Source organism: Numenius arquata, chromosome 7, assembly GCF_964106895.1.
Source record: "Numenius arquata chromosome 7, bNumArq3.hap1.1, whole genome shotgun sequence".
Classification (NCBI taxonomy): domain Eukaryota; kingdom Metazoa; phylum Chordata; class Aves; order Charadriiformes; family Scolopacidae; genus Numenius; species Numenius arquata.
In genome coordinates, this window is record NC_133582.1 from 34,273,315 (window position 1) to 34,292,245 (window position 18,931).

An 18,931-nucleotide genomic window follows, 5' to 3' on the forward strand; every position below is an offset into this window, starting at 1 on the left:
CTTGCAGCAGCACAAATATTCAGAGCGTCTTTACTGCAGGCCATCAGAGTGGAACTGACAGTATGGAGCTAGAGGGGACCATTACATCCCAGTAATGGCCATCAGTGCAGGAAGCCTGAATTATCATTACCAAGGTCTACCCAGCTATGAGCAAAGCCAGTTCTCAGCTTGGTCCAAATGCACAGGAGCAAATCAATAATGGGCATTATCAACCTCTTCCTCTCAAAGACAAGACACAGGAGCTTCATATTATTGGTGAACTGCATAATCAACCATGCCTTTAAACAACTGCTTAATAATGAAATATGAAGAATTTCTTAAGGAATTATCAAGGAAATAAAGCCTGCTAAAAACTGACTAAAATAATTTTTCTTCTGTAAGTACGACTTGTGTCTAATGGCAAGTTGATCATTAAACAATGCAAGTTTAATGTACTTGTCACCTAGCTGACATCAGACACTATCAATAGCTTTACCCTTCTTGAAGGGAGCTGTCCCTCATGCTCAGAAGAATGATAAAAATCTTTGTTATAAAAGAACAGCTATAAAATAACTCCAGAAAAAAAAAGAGGATACGTGGTTCTCTGTAAGAGATAGATGCTAGCAATAAATAACACATTTTGCATGTTTCTGATATGAAGCAACAGCTTTCAAAATTATCCATTAACAGAAAGCAAACGAATTCAGTCACAATGGCACCTTTCTTTTTGGTTTTACATTATATTTATATAATATTTTATATATTTATATAATATAATATTTTATATATTTAACACATGCCTATTGATACTGCCTTTGCAGTCACATAACCTTGCTCTCTCTGTGGTAAGGGAGCCAGCTCTATTCCAAAATCAGGCACCAATAAAAGCATCCTCCTTGCTGAGAATGTGGACAGAATAAACTCAGTCATCTAGAGAAGACAGTTATGTATATATTTTATATATTTTTAATGAGCTTTATTTTAATATACAGTCATCAGTTCTAAAGAGGACACGAGGACCAGGGTCAGATGAATTACTGGCTCAATGTAACTACGTCAGGATTTTGTTCAATAATAGAAGATAAAAGGACAACTGTATCAACCGAGGAACAAGATTCTCCCCCTCAGCCCTAATTTATCACAAGTTTATAATCAGAATAAGAAAACTTCTGGTATGTAATCTAGGAACAATATTAAATGTCTGTCTTTAAAAACGCTCTAAGAAAAAAATCCTGAGCTATTAGGGATAGAACTTCTAAAAAAATTTTCATCTATTCAAACAAATATATAAAAGCTGGTTCTTAGTTTTACAAGAAAAAAGGACTTACTGTTTAGCATCATCGTCTGCATCATCATCATCTTCTAAATGTGCCACATGTCCCCTAAGAAAATGAACAAAGTACTACAGCTGAGTGAGTTGTATTAAAATTACCTTGGCTGCTGTGATAAATTCTGAGCTCAAGGGCTACTACCTCTTTTGCAGAATTTTACTGTCTTTTAGCTTTTTATGATTATTATTATTCCTTAAAGCACAGCCGCAATTCAGACAACTAAGCCTCTCCCATATCCTCTCAGCCAGTACAAGGACAAACAAGAACTAGTTGCAACAGACATAAGAAATCAGTGCACAAATTACTTTGAAACACACAGGAGGAAAAATAAAAAGAATAGAATTACCGCTGATGCAGTTCTTCTTCAACTGATTTTAAGAGACTCCTTCGGCATTAAATAAGAATAAGAACACAGATACAGTTTAATTGTGGCACATAAACTTAAGTATCAAAAGCCAGGGCAAATGATCCTATGATTCTATCAGTAAATAATCCAAAGCATGTTATTTCATCTGGCTTTCAGAACATACATCGAACATCCATATACAAATGAACATCGTTGCATTTCTTTATTTTTTTACACGACACACTTTCATCTGTGTTTATTGATGCATTGCTACTAAGTGCAGTGGTCCTTGTTCTTGTACTCTAAAACAAGGACTGTCTTAGCTTGCTCAAATTTAAAACAAATGCACACTCTCCAAGAACATCATCATAATTAAAAAAATATAAATCAGACGGACAAGAGGATTAAACCACTATTGGAATAAATTCATTCTTCCCTAGTTAATTCTGGTAACATTCTGATCTTCTTAATTTTTGTGTCTTTGTCTGCAAACACAGACAGGAAGGAATAGCAGGCAAAACACAGGGTGAGAAACAACAGGATTTTGAAAGATACCAGTATTTGCGTTTTCCCCCCAACTAAAAGATTGCATAAAAATATCATGTTCTATGCTTAGATTTTCTGCATTTTTAAAATATGATTTAATTTAGCAAAGCAAAGCTAGGCATCCTAATTTTGACATGCATAAATGTAAATTAAGAAATTGGGCGGAAAGGAAGAATTACATGGAAAACTATTTCATATGATTAACAGAACAAAATTATTAAATTTATGAACATGAAGTTAAAGGACTTTGCTGAGATAGGTTTTATTTTTTAAAGCATCTGTAATTAAATGTTCCTAGTGCCCTACAACACGAAGCAGGGCATAAAACAACGTCAAACAGCAGCACTGATACTTCCTTGATGGGGTAAAGTTGAGCTCTGGGGGACCTATCATGCAGAACATTTTGTGAAGAAGCAGACCACAATAACAGTTCTTAAGAAGAAGCTTACAGCACCACAGAGACAATATGGTCAACACAGCCTCAAATACTGAAAAGTGCTGTAATGCTATATCATTGGAATTACTATTATTTTAGAAATAGTGATTTTGGAATTGTAACTGATATAAACTACCTTGACATATTTTACTACATCTGTCTCAGCTAATGTGTTTAACACACATTTGTGATTTTTATATTAAAATAGCACTGGATGAATTAAAGACAGAAAATGCTACTGCTTACTCACTTATTTGCACCCAAGAAGTAGCCACACGGAGGACCATGACCATATTCTAGCTGTAGATCCTACAAATATAAGAGAATGAATCTTTAAGACGAACACATGAGCATCAAACACATATCCTGTGTCATGCTGCCGTTATCCCCTCTGCCACATCTGAGCTACCAAACAAGCTCATTCCTCTGGGTTTCCTGGCTCCCAGCACCACTCTCAGGCCAATCACACCCAAAAATCTTCTCTCTGCCAGTTTGCTGCATCTCTAATTCCTTTTAAAACTCTGACCTTAACCCCTTCCTTGGACATGCAGATCCTTTGCTCAAATAAAGTCAACTGCAGAAAAGGAAACAAAACAAAAATAGTATCATCATTAAAAGAAAAAAAAAAAGAAAAAGAAAAGAGGACTTTGTCATCTACCAGACTCTACAGAGACCCCAGCCATCCCTCACTGGCACATTATAGTACTTGTTTCAGATGGGGAGCAGTTCTGGCAGGGACCCTGAAATGTCTTTAGCACATGGGGACATTAAAGAAATAAGCAAAGACAGCAAAAGTGTTTCTGTAGCTCTGGTTATAGCAATACATATTTTAAGGATAACTATATATGTTAACATGTATACTTTAAGATCACCTTTTGTATAAAAAAAAAATAAATGCAATAGTAACAGCAAAGTCAAGCAATCAAGCAATTATGGAGCATAGGCTCCTTAGAAAAAGAAGTGGCAATATGCCTCCAACGCTATTATTCTATGGTCAGTGTATGGCACACAAATTTAATGCATTAATGGGAATACAGGGACCATATTGAAGCACCATCAAATCTGCCTCTCCCAGCAGTACACTGCTATAACTACAGGGCATTTTTTTCTTCATGTGGATCACAACAGGAAAAATCTGAGCATAAATTTGATCCCAAAATACTGAGTGTATTCACCAGGAGAAAAGAGTTATTGGTCCCCTAAGTTAGTGATAAATGGAGCTACGTTACTTTTTTTCCTGGAAACATTTTAAAGGTCTCCCAACGTCTTATGTCAAACAGGCCTGTTTCATTGCAGCCCATATCAAAAGATGCCCAGATATCAAAGCTACAAAAGCAATAATCTTGGATAAGATGACAACTCATAGGGCTGATATCTTACTGCGCCCTCATTTCTGCTCGGTAAAGCTCAGTAGTAGTTCCCACATGGGTGTTTCTACCACAGCTGCCAGTAGCATTTGTTTGCTTCAATGACTTTCCATATTTTCCCAAGACAAGTGAGATATTGTGGAAAAAACAGTATGTAACTGATAATTACTTGAGGTAAAACGATGCATACATCAGAGGGCTGAATAAAAAGGCAAAGGCAAGCCAGGTGCTGGCATTTCCTGAATAATTGAGAGACTGTCTTTTCAATCTTCATACTAATTACACATCTTTTTTTCAAGAATTAAACTAAGAAACCCCAAACCCACCAAAACCCATCCCCTTCTATGGATCTGACTCACAAGGGCCACCCGACTTTCGCCCTAGACAATGGAGCTATAAAGTTAGGTGACAGAAAAGAATGGCTCACAAGTGGCCATGCCAGAAACACAGATTTAAATTTCTTTACTGTGAGTACTTCTATTACACTTCTATGCAATCTCAAAAACTTCCACATGTAAGCACAGGTGTTTTGAGGATTCAGGCTCTAGATCAAAAAATAACAAGACTGGAAACATGTCTCCAGACTCACAAACAAGGAGGTTAAACAGATTGTGTGAGTCTATGTGAAAGGATGCCAGAAAAAAGACTGGGAGGCTGTTGAGAAAAATAACCCCAGACCAGTATAATGAATTCTGAGATTTTCACCTTTAAATGACAAGTGTTTTGTCTACATCTTGCAAAATGACATTTATCAAAAGTGGGAAAAACGAGACCTTATGCTGGATAGAACCAAAACGTCTGTCCATTTCAATTTACACATTGTGCAATGTATGGCTATATATATTGTACAGCAATTACAGGAAAATTAATAAGAGAAAATAAACAAACCCCCATAAACCATGAGCCTTCATCTGCCAGCAGAGTTTTTAAGCCTTACTGGAATTTTCTTTATAAAAAGTAACATCTGTCAGAATTATTTACGTTTAAATGCTTTAAAAGGACAAAATCATACAATCATAGAATACTTTGGGTTGGAGGAGACCTTAAAGATCATCCAGTTCCAACCGCCCCGCCCTGGGCAGAGACACCTCCCACCAGACCAGGTTGCTCAAAGCCCCCTCCAACCTGGCCTTGAACCCCTCCAGGGATGGGGCAGCCACAGCTTCTCTAGATAAAAGCCTTGTTTTGATTCTTTGTTTTGACACTGTTTCCCACAATGTCCTCATAGGAAAGCTCAGATGAGTGGACAGTGAGGTGGATGGAGAACTGGCTGAATTGCAGAGAGTTGTGATCAGCAGCACAGTCTGGTTGGACGTGTGTAACTAGCGGTGTTCCCCACGGGTCAGTACTGGGTCTGGTCTTGTTTAACATATGCATCAACAACCTGCACAAGGGAATAGAGTGTACCCTCAGCAAGTTTGCTGATGGCACAAAACTGGGAGGGGTGGCTGACACACCAGAAAGCTGTGACACCATTCAGCGACACTTTGAAGGCCACATCTGCATGTGGTGTCCAGTTCTGTGCTTCCCAGGACAAAGATGTTGATGGACTGGAGGGAAGGCAGCAGAAGGCCACTAATGTTGTTCAACTGATGGAGCAAATGGCACAATAAAAAACGATGAAAGAACAGAGCTTTTGTAGCCTGGAGAAAGTAACTGCTGTCTTCAGCTATCCCACAGGGCATCATAGAGAAAACAGAACTAGAGTCTTCTCAGATGCACAGTGAGAGGACAAGAGGCAACAGGCACAAATGCCAGCAATGCAAACTTTGGCCATAAGGAACCAACTCCTACCCAGGGGAACAGCGCAGCCCTGGCACAGGGCCTAGAAATACTCAGTTGTCTCCATCCTAAAATGGATTGAAAATTCTATTGAACAAGCCCAAAGTAATCTCTGTATCTAGCTTGGAAGCTGCCCCTGTTTCAAGCAGAAGTAGGCTAGAGACCTCCAAGGGTTCCTTTCCCACCTCATCTGGTTTTGGGGATTCTCTGATGGTATTTGTAACTTAACAAGGTATGCAACTCAGTCTACTGGATATGAACTGGAATTATTTTTCAGCTCACTATGAAAGAGAAGGAAGATTTTTGCCACAATATTTCACTGCAGATCAGAATAACCTGAAAATATTTTTATTTGCTCAACATGACCTTTTGTTTTTAATCAGAACAAACAGGTCTTCTGTTTCTCAGATATGGGGCTTCTGGGACCAGAAGCCAAATTCTCGTACAGATTCCCCTTGACAGACCCCAGCATTCGTAAGTATGTGTCGCCTCTGAGAGGTGGATGCAGTTACACGGACAGCAACAGCTCCGCAGAAGGAGGGTTTAAAAGCCCTTACTCCTGGCTTCTCTCTAACCTGTGCACCTCCCTCCACCACACTGACACAGCCATTTGCAATGCCACACAGGGAACCTGTATGGGGAGCTGATCTGGTGGAAAAAATAACCTTAAAGAAGTTGCAAGTTTTCCTTTAGGATGTCATATACTTTAGACTACTTCTGAACATACACTCAATTTTAGCAAAAACATTTTAACTAAGAGAAATTTGGAACTACTATGTCAACTCATGTAGATTCACGAGACTGTCATCGTGGTGGCCACAATACAAGACAAATAGTCATACATTTAGTTAGCCGTTGGCTTTTTTTTCAGGTGCTTCTCCCAGGATCAATAGCATAAAACTTTTAAAATTGTTCAAGCACAAAGGTGCACATATGTTTAGAGAAATTACTCTGATTTAAACTATTTACTGAGTTCAGTTCAACTGCAACACTCAGCTCTCCCACTTATTTGAGTCTGTATCCAAACAACTGTTTTTGAAGTACACAGAAAGACAGTGAAAAATATGGGAGAAACATGTCAGAGGTCTACCCTATGTAAAGTCCAATGTGCATAGCTCTGCTGCTTCTGAGGCAAAGGACGTTGTCAGAAAACAGCTGCCAAAACACAGTGCAATGACCAGAATAGGAGCATGAAGAACTCAAAAATGACAAGAAGGAGCATGTGCAAGAAAATCGCAAACAATAGTTTCTGTGAAACTTGTCTACTTGCAGAAAAGGTAAAAAAGATCTATCCTGAAAAAGAGAAGAGCCTTATACCTAGCGTAAAATATTCTGTTATTTATTTAGATATGAATCAAAGGGGTACATTTGTAGAAGATCAAAGAGGAGTACTATCTTATCCTTGTCTGTTTGCCATTTGCATGAAGAGATACTGTAGTTTGGACACTGAATTTTCCCTGCAAATAAGGCCTGTACGGAACTTCTCCATTATTCTGGCAGATCCAGGCAGTTGTTTCAGGAGCACAGAAGCAGAGGGAGGGGGGAGAGTAAAAAGAGAGGAAATGTTTTTAAGGGTAACCACATCATAGGTGTCAAATTTTTAAAAGGTAATGTGCATGGTGACTGCATAAGCTGCCCTATGATCCATCCAGCTGTGCAAAAGGCTAGGCGATAGGTAAAAATACTCTCAACTCACTCCCCAAATTTGCTTTCAACTCCAACTGTATACCTTCTGTGACTCATGCTGCCCAAAATAAGCCTCAATTTCTGACAATTTTTTTGTAGGGCCTTATAGACACACATAGCTCTGCAGAAGAGTTGTTGCTCGTAAGGTATTTTATAAAACCAGAAGAACAGCATGGGAGAGAGCCCCGCAGTACTAAGTGATATATTATGCTTGTGAAAGAGTATAATCTTTTCCCCTTGATGATGATTGAAAAATCCACATATCACTTCTCACTGAACGTATCTGAAGCCAATGCTGTCAGAGCAGAAGGTGGGAGTCAGGGAAGGAAAGTAACAGATAAAGTCTGATTAGTACGTCCCAGTCCACAACAGAAGAATGAAGCAAATACTAAATATTTTTCTAGTTTCCAGAAGAATTAGGTCTTACTGGAAAAATCTCACAAACGGGTAAAGCATTACGACCAAATCAGGACTCTCCTCTTTGATTCACAATGAACACAGGAGGCTGTAAAGAAAGCAGTGAAACACACAAAGTGCTATCCACTGACTTTAAAAACCTTCTCACAACTGTGACAACAATAGTACTTTGTAAACTTTATCACAGTCATCATTTTCAAAGAGTGCACTGAATAGCATGGGGCAAAAGAAGGATGTGAAAGGACTGTCTAGTCAGGAAACATGTTTTCATTCATCTCAGACCCACAGATACTGGGCTAACAAGATATGTGACTACACTGAAAGTAACCTGAAAAAGACAGATTTTAGAAAGTGCTAAACCAAAAAGATGAAACCAAAAGCAAACCAAACTGAAAAACCAAAACCAGACTTCCAAAACCTGAGCAATTGCACAGGATGGAGGTGTTCCCACCACATACAGAGAAACCTAAGCTACGGATCTCAAAACTATTTGTGAAACATATTTATAACCAAGCAATACAGGAAGTTCCGTCCAAGAAGGGGGAAGGCAGTCTAAGCTCACAGTAACTATGGTATTGGCAAACTCAAGTCACAGCAAGCCAAACGATGGCAAAACAAACCAAAAAACCCAAAACCAAAAAACATCACAAAACCCAAAACATGACACTCCCAGACACCCCAGTTTTCCATTTTCCTCTCAACGTACTTATACGAAACATCTACTAACAGAAAGTTAGTAGAATAATGCTTTTCATTTAGTACAGAATGTTTCTTCATTTTTTTCAACAGTATATGACTATGTCCAAGATTTACAGTTACTTTTCTAACTACATAGTGCCTAAAGAGCAGAGAAATAAGAAAACTCACTTTCTAGAGTAATTTCTACACTGCAATGTAAGACAAAATTTAGAAGATGTATCAGACTACAAACAATGCCAAATGCCATTGGAAACACTTATGACCCCACTTTCTGTTATTTGAATTAGATGTATATTCATTCTGTAACATAATTACCATCTAGAAAATTCAGAGACTTACATTTATGTAATTTTAAAGTCTTTCATGGGACTATTTAAAGCAACTACCAGTCAAAAATATGAAGAGAATGTTTCTTCTATTTTTAATCACCCTCCAAAAAATTAACAAGTTATGCATTATAAGGCAGCTAAATAAAGAAATTAGAATGAGGGCATAATACTGAGCCCCTTCTATAAAAGTAATTCAAGTAAACACAAATATAGGTTAAATACTTTCAATACTGCACATACTAAGAATTCCTTCCTACGTTACAGAAATACATATATAGGATAATCCTTATATTGAATGACTTTCACACAGATGAAAACACCAGGACAACAACAGAACAAAACATGAGCTTTGAAAAAGGAAAAAGACAAAAATAACACCAACAAAGAAAGTCATAAGATGAAAATACCAGGTTAGATCTTGCAGTGTAGTATATTTCTTCCAAATTGTCCAAAAACTCGCTACTGTCAGGCTGTTCATTAGATAGAGATCAAAAAAACTCAAGTTACTTACACTGTGACTGAAAGCCAGGTATACATAAAGGGAAACTTTCTTGCTAGAAAAAAGTCATTAGCTGAAACTCAAATCATGGCACGACAGTTCTGGGAGTGGGGGTAAAACACAGCTGAGGGTATGGTCACGTTACCAAACACTACCAGATCACACCAAAATAATGAATTATTGTTCATCACCCGAGCTGTGGGAATGAGCAACAAACTGCCTCAGTAAGAGGCGAGTGTGTATGAGTTCAACATGTCAGTGCACTGTGGGCAGTAACTCATTGTGCTGCAGTGGTGCACAATCCAATCCTTCAGCTTGTGCTCTCCTACCCCTAAGTAAATAAGCATGAAGTTTAAGCATGCTTTAGTGAGACAGAAACAAAAGGCTTAGAAAAACAGCTTTAATGAAAAGGGATCCACACTGTTATTGATGGAGGAAAAGACAGGCATGCCTTGCTCCTGCTTCCATTTAAAAGACCTTCAAACTTCTCCCTCAGCCTGTGCTAAGGCTCTTTACTGGAGTATCCACTCTTTCAATAGAGCTTTTATTTCCATTTGACATGCCAATTTAAATTGTCCTTCATTCTATATCTAATGACAAAATACATTCTTTCTTTGGTCTCTAGACCCATCATCATCATTTTCAGAATCATAGTTCTGCTTCCCTCTTGGCTAACAGAGGTTGAAAGAATCAACAGAGCTCTTCTAATTCAGTCTCCAGTGGCAATATAGTCAAAACCAGCTACTATAGATATGAATACTCAACGTAAGCAGTTACTTTTGCTTACAGCAACTACCTACCTTGCTTGCAGAGGCATTTTTATGCATGTCACAGTAATCCTGTGACAGACAAACTGACTATTGTTTCATAAATAGTCGTTTTTCCCATTCATGCTTACCCTGAAAATAAACTCAAATAATTATACCAGAACTACAGAAAAACTCCTGCCAGGTCATCAGAAATAACATATTAATCTTCTAAAGGTAAGAATTATATAAGCTTTCCTAAAATAAAGGAATTTTATCTGGAAAGATCCAATTAGTTCTGCGTGCTTCATTCTGATACGAGCAGTGGAGCAGTTAATTTCCCTCTTCAGAATGATCCAAACAAGCAGTTATAGATGTTCCTCATAGACAGGGAGATGAGCCAAGTTCTTTGGTCAGGTTTCAAATATCCTAACTCTGACAGGAATAGACAATACTAAAAGATTTCCTTATCAGCAGAATTAATCTGGATCAGAGTCCCTTCTTGGAACAGCAAGAGCTTCTGAGATTCCAAAATGCAAAGGTCTTGATCACTAACACACAAAGTAGGAAAATGCTCAATTCCTCCCTTCCAAAAACACCTGCCAGTGAAATGCTCTAAAAAGTTGTGTTTTAATGCCCGCAAAAAATCTGTGTTTAGCAACACAGGTTCCTACAGTGTAATGAAAACACCCCTGCCCCATGAAGTTGTCCACTCACTGGTTCGTATAGTCAGTGACTGATAAAACAAGAAAGAAATGGAAAAAGCATTTTTAAAACTCCAGCTTCTCCATTAACATCTTTTGGCAATTATGATTTTAAATCATAAATAAATAAATAAAATTCTTAAGGAGAAAAAGCATTATAATTTGAAGTATATGATGCTACCAATAGTATTTTCTTTGTAATCCAGACAATGCAACAGAGGAGCAAAGCCAGGATAACTTGGAATCAGTTCAAAAACAATTTTGAGTTAACTGATGAGTTTATGGTAGAAACACAGACTTCGTTACCATATTTAATAAATCTTTGTATAACCAAGGATCCTTAATGATGTTGTTATGCAGTTATGTCAAGTTCTAAATAATATACCTGAAATAATTGCCTACATCTTACGTGTGATTTAGTAAACTATCCTCCTCTCTTGAACAGGCACCAGAAACTGCAGACTACCTGTCCAGCCAGTTGCTGAGAAGAGCAAGTTTATATACAACCTCATACGCCCAGAGTCAGCAGAGCCACTACCAAAGGACAAGGCACCAGGAAGGAGATTTTAGTACAATTACAGAGCAATAGAAGGAAATCTGCGTCCGAAGTCCCACTCATGTGTTTTGTAGACTACAGAAGAGGAAGTACATTCCTAGATACACACCCTTAACAAAACCAACTCAGAGCAAAGCCAGTGTCCCTCCCACCTATGTACTAAGGCAATTTTTTCACATTAACACCTGCCTTAGAAAAACAAAGAGAACACAGAAATCTGCAGTAAGGAAGCAAATGGGAGTCTTTTTCCATCCATGAATGTGAAGAAACTGCCCAAGTGCACAAATGTGGAAAACAGTCTCCATAGAAGAGAGGAAGCTACTGCAATCATGTTTTTGAGACAGCACAGATGCCTTTTCCCCCACTGCCTGATTTCTCATATCCCTTGTATGATGGGTCCATAAGAAGAAAACATTGACAATACACCTTTACAGAGTATGTCAACTGCCAGACTCAGCATGGCTCAGGTGTGATGCAGCCACAGAAAGATTGTGTGGGAAAATAACAACTCCACAAAAATCCAATTTTTTTTAATTCAGCTCTTTCCCAGGCTCTCAATTTTACTATTTCTATTATCAATCATTGTCAATACAAGCACAAGGGAGAGAAACATTTGAGTATGCACGGTAATTCTACAATTAAACACACAGCTATAAATAAAGGAAATTATATACTTGACAATGAGGTATAACGGATAGAGGAAACCCACAAAACAAAGGGTTGTTGCTTAGCACATACATCACACCTTGCAGAGCCTGCAAATAAGGGGTCTTGCTTTAGGACTAATATGTTACAAATTGTTAGAAAAATCGCTACCAAATTTAGTAGGTCTAAGGAAGTTTCCTACACATTTTGGGTTTCTCCTCCTCCACAGATATTTACAGTGAATAATGTGCAGATCATAGCCCATGCCGCTTGTTACTCACAAATTCATGATGTGGCTCTGTCTCTTTCCTCAAGGGTGGATCAAATTTTACTTGACCAACTAAACAGAAGAAAAGGAAAACAAGGATTTAAGTTGCACTGTAATTAAGCAAAATTTAGCTCCAAAGACTAAAAAGGAAAATCCAGTTTAATGAGTGCATCATATCCCCAATGATGGAAACTTGACTCATGTACATATGGAACTTGTGCCTGCTAGAAGCTAAAGGGCATAGCAAGTACTTTTCTATCACAAAGGCAGCACAATCACTATTTGCCCCACCTGCTCATTAGAAGGATCAGGAAAACCATTTAGCAAATAGGGCAGTGAAGTGCCCTCTTTAGAGGAGCAATACAGCTGTAATTTATAGAAAAAAAACATCCATTGTGTGAATTCACTCTTGGATCTGTTCTTCTGGGATATTCACTAGCACTAAAGAGCCCTGAATGAAGTTTAGAGAGAGCTAATCACATCTTCTAGGACAGCTCTTTGGCAGAGACTCTTCAATACCCTTCCCCTCAATTTTAGCTTAAGAGAAGACAACTAAAGCTCAAAGTACTGCTCTCATTTAATTCAAGCAAAAGAAGGACTACAATTTGGGGAATGAAATCTGCTTTTAATGGCCAGTGATCAACCTCCTCCTTTCCTGACTTCTCCATGACTGTTTCAATTCAAAAGCAAAAACTACAACAAGATACTAAATTAAGGAAGAAAAATCTTCCTCTGCTGCTCTGTTACCCAGAAGAATTTGGCATCACTCTGAATATCATTGTGGGAGTGGAATACAAAACTATACCAATCATCTCTGAGAACTCTGGTTGTGTCCTGTTCAATTAGGATGAAGCAATACTGGGATTTGCTGAAATATTAACAAAGGGTGTATTCACATATTTTACACTATTATTTCCTTTGCAGTCATCTAGAACCTATATCTGTAAGTGAAACAGCATATTTTTTTTCCTGTATATCACTAAAAATACGTCTATATATGTCAGATACCCAGAATACCAGTTGAAATAAGTGAATATCAATGATTATTTTAAGAACATTTCATGTTGTCAAATTACACGTGCTTACAGTTTATTTCAGATCGTGTCTTTTCTTCTCTCACATTTCTACTTGTTGAATGAATTCTATGAGGCACTACAAGAGGCTAGAAGAAAAAAAAAAATACTTCAATACCAAAATATACTCACTTGAAACACAGTAATGTGTACCTAGTTTTTAGCAGGTTTCAAAGAAGGAGGAAAGAAATCAAGCAGAAGCTAAAAATAAAGATTGCATGTATGTTTTGTGTTCGTCAAAATTACTTGGAGTCATTTTATCTTTAGAGTGTCTTCAACTTCAAAATAAGGGTTTTTAAAACACTGGACTTGAGCAAATAAAACACAATGCTGGCCAGCATTTGTCGTTGCTCAGATTACATTTCCTTTTTGAGCCCTTCAGTTTAAAGGGTACTGGCAGTCTCCAAAACAAGCAGTAAAACTAAATCTGAGTCACTGACAGCATTTCCTTTGTTTAGATACTTCGATCATTTATGCTAAGCTTCTAAGCTAAACTGATTCCTAAAAAGTCAACAGTTAAGTTTCTTCAAGTAGATGAGAAGTTAGCCTTAAGTTGTCAGAGCTGAATAGAAGGGAGTATTCCTGGTACTGTGTGCTGTGTGAAAAGAGCGATGCTATCATTTAACAAATTCACCTTCGTATTTATGTTCCACTTCTGTTTTTTCCCTGGATCTCCATTTCACAGAATTATCATAGAATAGTTAGAGTTGGAAGGGAACCTTAAAGATCATTTAGTTCCAAACTCCCTGCTTGCCTTGGGAAGGGACACCTTTTACTAGACCAGGTTGCTCAAAGTCCCAATCAGCCTGGTCTTGAACACCTCCAGGGATGGGGTATCTACAGCTTCTCTGGGCAACCTGGGCCAGCGTCTCACCACCCAAGAGTAAAGAATTTCTTCATAATACCTAATCTAAATCTTTCCTCTTTCAGTTTAAAACCATTACCCCTCAACCTATCGCTCCACTCCGTGATAAAGAGTCCCTTTCCACTTTTCCTGTAGGCCCCCTTTAGGTACTGGAAAGCTGCTATAACGTCTCCCCGGAGCCTTCGCTTCTCCAGGCTGAACAACTCCAACTCTGTCAGCCTGTCTTCACAGGAGAAGGGCTCCAGTCCTCTGATTATCTTCATGGCCCTCCTCTGGACCTGCTCCAACAGGTCCATGTCGTTCTTATGTTGGTGACTCCAAAGCTGGACACAGTACTCCAGGTGGGGTCTCATGAGAGCAAAGTAGAGGGGGAGAATCATCTTCCTCTCCCCGCTGGCCACGTTGCTTTTGATGCAGCCCAGGATGCAGTTGGCGTTCTGGGCTGTGAGTGCACATTGCCGGCTCACGTTGAGCTTCTCATCCACCAAAACCCCCAATAAGTCCTTCTCCTCAGGGCTGTTCTCAATCCATTCTACACCCAACCTGTATTTGTGCTTGGAATTGCCCTGACCCAGGTGCAGGACATTCCGCTTGGCCTCTTAAACTTCATGAGGTTTGCACGGGCCCACCTCTCAAGCCTGTCCGGGTCCCTCTGGATGGCATCCCTTCCCTCCAGTGTGTCGACCGCACCACACAGCTTGGTGTCATCAGCAAACTTGCTGATGGTGCACTTAATTCCACTGTCTGTGTCACCGACAAAGATGTTAAACAGCACCGGTCCCGGTACTGACCCCCAAGGAATGCCACTCGTCACTAATCACCATTTGGACTTTGAGCTGTTGACCGCTAATACTTCTGAGTGCAACCATCCAGCTAGTTCCTTATCCACCAAGTGGTCCATCCATCAGATCTGTGCCTTTCCAATTTAGAATCCAGGATGTCATGCAGGACAGTGTCAAACGCTTTGCATAAGTAGAGGTAGATGACGTCTGTTGCTCTTCCATTATCCACCGACGCTGTAATGCTGTCACAGAAGTCCACCAAATTTGTCAGGCACGATTTCCCTTAGTGAAGCCATGTTGGTTGTCACCATTCACCTCCTTATTTTCGATGTGCCTTAGCAAAGTTTCCAGGAGAATTTGCTCCATGACCTTGCCGGTCACAGAGGTGAGACTGACTGGCCTGTAGTTTCCCAGGTCTTCCTTTTTCCCCCTTCTTAAAAACGGGGGTTGTTTCCCCTCTTCCATTCAGCAGGAACTTCACTGGGCTGCCATGACTTCTCAAATGTGAATTATAGTGACTTAGCAAGTTCATCCGCCAGCTCCCTCAGGACCCACAAGAAGATTTACTTCTCTACAGGATTAAGTGTCATGAACTTTAAGACGAGGCTTTCTTTTCTTTGCCCCTGTTTTCTCTCTCTTCTTTCTGCAACCACTACTGAAGTAGTACCAACAAGGAATACGTTAAACAACAGAAGAGTCTTCTTAATGCTAAGTCAGAAGAGACATGAAAGAGTGAACACTATTTTGAAAGCTACAAGTAACTGTCAATAAAATGTGTGAAGTGACTCCATATAGGAAGAGATGACAGCTTATCCACCTGAGTAGCCCAAAATGAAGGGCAAGATTCTTACTGAAAAGATATACCAGTGACACGAGGGAATGTCACATCAGGGTTTAGGTACAATTTCCAGTAAAGCTGGAAGATTTGCAGGGCAAGCTACTCTGATCCCAGCAGCTCACTCACAGGGAGCACACTCAAAACAGCTCCCTTCCTTCTTAGGACAGCTCATGAAATCTTCAGTTTTCTGATTTCTACAGAGATATCACCTTAACGAGCCTCAGAGCTCTCTGTCATCACTGAGCAGAAAGAGAACGAAAGGACACCTCATCTTTAGAGCTCATGCTGAGAAGATCCAAGTTCCTCAGTGCTGTCTCCATCAGGAATCAGACACCCTGCTCTTAACACTGACAAGGAAGTCAACCACATTAATGGTTTGACTGTGTGTTTAACTCTCCTAATTATTTTTTTGAACAGAAAAATTTATTCAGTGTGCTCCGCTATTTGCAATTGCTTTTGAAAGTACTGACTATTCAATCCTTATGCCTTCCTCTCCTTCCCTCCCATTTACGAAAGACATAAACATTGCACTCTACAATACAAAAAAGATCTATTTTCACTTTTACTTCTTTCCATATTTATTTATTCAGCTTCTAAGGAAGACAGACTTGGTGCATGTCAAATTGTCTTTGCTGTTCCAGAAGGTTAAAGATCGTTTAAATTGTAAAATCTGAAAATTAGTATCTTAAAGTAGTTGCTTCTTCTAAACTTACTTTCCTTTGAAGGCATTTTTAGACTAGTTTATCCATAGAAAAAAGTAAAACACAAGTATGCAATTAATGAATCAATGGCTTTTGTGTCAAAAGGATTAATTTTTTTCCCCCAAAGAGATCATCAATTAGGGAACTGTAAACACTTGGAAAGTCTTCACCAACATCCATTTAAGTAAGAAGACAGGATGCAGAACCAGAATATCTGTTTTCTCTTATTTATGAAACACTTCAGTCTTGCTCTGTTTATTGTCTTACATAAGCATGCTATTTTCCCCAGCTAGTAAAGCAGAAAAATCAGAAACTTTGTAATAATGTAGTTTTCTCGGCAAGCAAAAACTTAATCTGATTCTACAATTAAAATATATTCCTACCTCAGGATCATCATCATCAAAATCATGGTAAGTGGAATGATCAGGATTATTCATTTTATCCAAAAGCTCAATAGCAAGACTTCGATTTAATGGCTGGGTAACAAAAGGATGCTGAAAGACAGAAAGAAAAATACATATTAAAATTCCCACCACTCAATATTCAGCACATAAATAACTTAAAAAAATATAGTAATAATCCCATACATAAATTTATACCTGTAGTAACTTCTCAGCTGTAGGTCTTTTTTTAGGATTTTTTGTAAGTGCCATTTTCACAAAATGATGGAAACTATTGGACCTGTAAAATGAAGTGGTAAACATTAGAATTGATTGTCCAGTGAAATATATGATCATTATCTACTGAAACACAAAAGTTCTTACCATTTCATTTTGTCCTTTAATTTTGGAGGCTGGAAGTTGCTTTTTGTCATTAGAAAAAGTGCTCTGAAAAAAAAAAACCAACCAATATTTCTGTGGTTTATATTGCAATACATATATAAGAGGAATTATTATATATATTATAAAATAATAAAATATATTATTTACTTGGCAGGAAGAAGTCCATCAGTTTAAGAGATGTTACCAGGACATTACACATTTATGCACCAAAAAGCATTGTTACAATTTCTGTCATGTACATTCAGAGCACTTACAACCCAATACCCTCCTAGTAAACCCAAGTACCTCAAGCACACATAGCCATTACTTCAAATGGATTATTTACACACCAAACTTTAACCCCTTACTAACCTCATTGGATGTAGGTCAAACATTGGAGGCTGAAGTTCAGCAAGCTCTATAGCAGTTATTCCAACTGCCCAGAGGTCACAGAGTTGGTTATAGCCACCTTTTCTTTCTACTGCAGCAACTTCTGGCGCCATCCTAAAGGGTGAAAGACATTTTTAGATAAACTTATCTCCACAAACAAAACATTCTTCTGTACACAGCAGTTTACTACTCTTTTACCTAAAGCTCTCAGTCTCTAAGCTCAGTGTATATACTTATACATGTGGATATATATACGTGTGTGTGTGTCAAAAGTTACGCCATGTATACATGAAGTTTTCCTCAAACACCTTATAGTAACTAATAGGCAGTTTCCAAAACAGCTATTTAGCAGTAAGTGGATGAAGCCAATGTGTCTACAGCTTTCTTGTATCCTGAAAGCACAAGACCTGAAGACTCATTGTCACCTCTGCACAGAGCACTCCTTGTTTGTCAAGTCCACCTTGCTGTGTTGTCAGAAGACTTCATTTAAGAAAGTTATCCTGAGGTGGCAAAAATAGCAAACATAAGCGACACATAAATTGGAATACCTAAAGAAAATGATTCACTAGGCATTGTCACGTTTTGAACAGCCAAAGTGAATTATGGATTTGATTGCCCTACACAGTCATATCAGATGGCAAATGTTAATATTTTTTAGCTTTGAACTTTACTAGTCCAGATTACCTGAAAAGTACCAGTGCAACTGGAGATGTTACTCAATATAGGTAAGACAGTTGAATATCACTTAATGAGTGCTCCAATAAAGCAGCAGGCAGCATATCAAATGATACATTATTTAAACACAGACATCCTTATGTTTAGATCTCAAAACATCAGGTTTGGTCGTACAACTTATTCCAAGTTTGCACAGTTAAACTATATTTACATAAGTTTCTTCCAGAGTTCACGAAAAACCCAATCACTCTAAATCAAAAAGGATGGAGTTACCAAGGTAGAGAGGGAACACAGGTTAACTTAAGAAAAACATGGAAGAAAACCGTAAGGGTAAACAGCAGGGTTACCAGAACTAAAGATACAGCACTGCAGTTTTGCCCGTTATTTCAAGGACAGGTTGGACGGGGCTTTGAGCAACTTGGTCTAGTAAAAGGTGTCCCTGCCCAGGGCAGGGGGTTGGAACTCAATGATCTTTAAGGTTCCTTCCAACTCTAACCATTCTATGATTCT

General features: G+C 38.5%; 1 protein-coding gene across 4 annotated transcripts in view; it reads right to left on the reverse strand.

Moving 5' to 3' along the window:
• Positions 1-18,931, reverse strand: part of MAP4K3 (mitogen-activated protein kinase kinase kinase kinase 3) — an 84,917-nt gene that overhangs the window by 32,537 nt on the left and 33,449 nt on the right. For 2 of the 4 annotated variants that reach the window (XM_074150617.1, XM_074150616.1), the window contains exons 9-18: positions 17,729-17,860; positions 17,360-17,422; positions 17,195-17,276; positions 16,979-17,089; positions 13,423-13,498; positions 12,350-12,408; positions 9,326-9,388; positions 2,889-2,947; positions 1,657-1,695; positions 1,308-1,361 (exon numbers count right to left, since the gene is read on the reverse strand). In XM_074150617.1, coding sequence (XP_074006718.1) covers positions 1,308-1,361; positions 1,657-1,695; positions 2,889-2,947; positions 9,326-9,388; positions 12,350-12,408; positions 13,423-13,498; positions 16,979-17,089; positions 17,195-17,276; positions 17,360-17,422; positions 17,729-17,860 — 738 coding nt within the window. The remainder of the gene's footprint in view (positions 1-1,307; positions 1,362-1,656; positions 1,696-2,888; positions 2,948-9,325; positions 9,389-12,349; positions 12,409-13,422; positions 13,499-16,978; positions 17,090-17,194; positions 17,277-17,359; positions 17,423-17,728; positions 17,861-18,931) is intronic. The other 2 variants (XM_074150619.1, XM_074150618.1) reach the window with 1 other exon arrangement.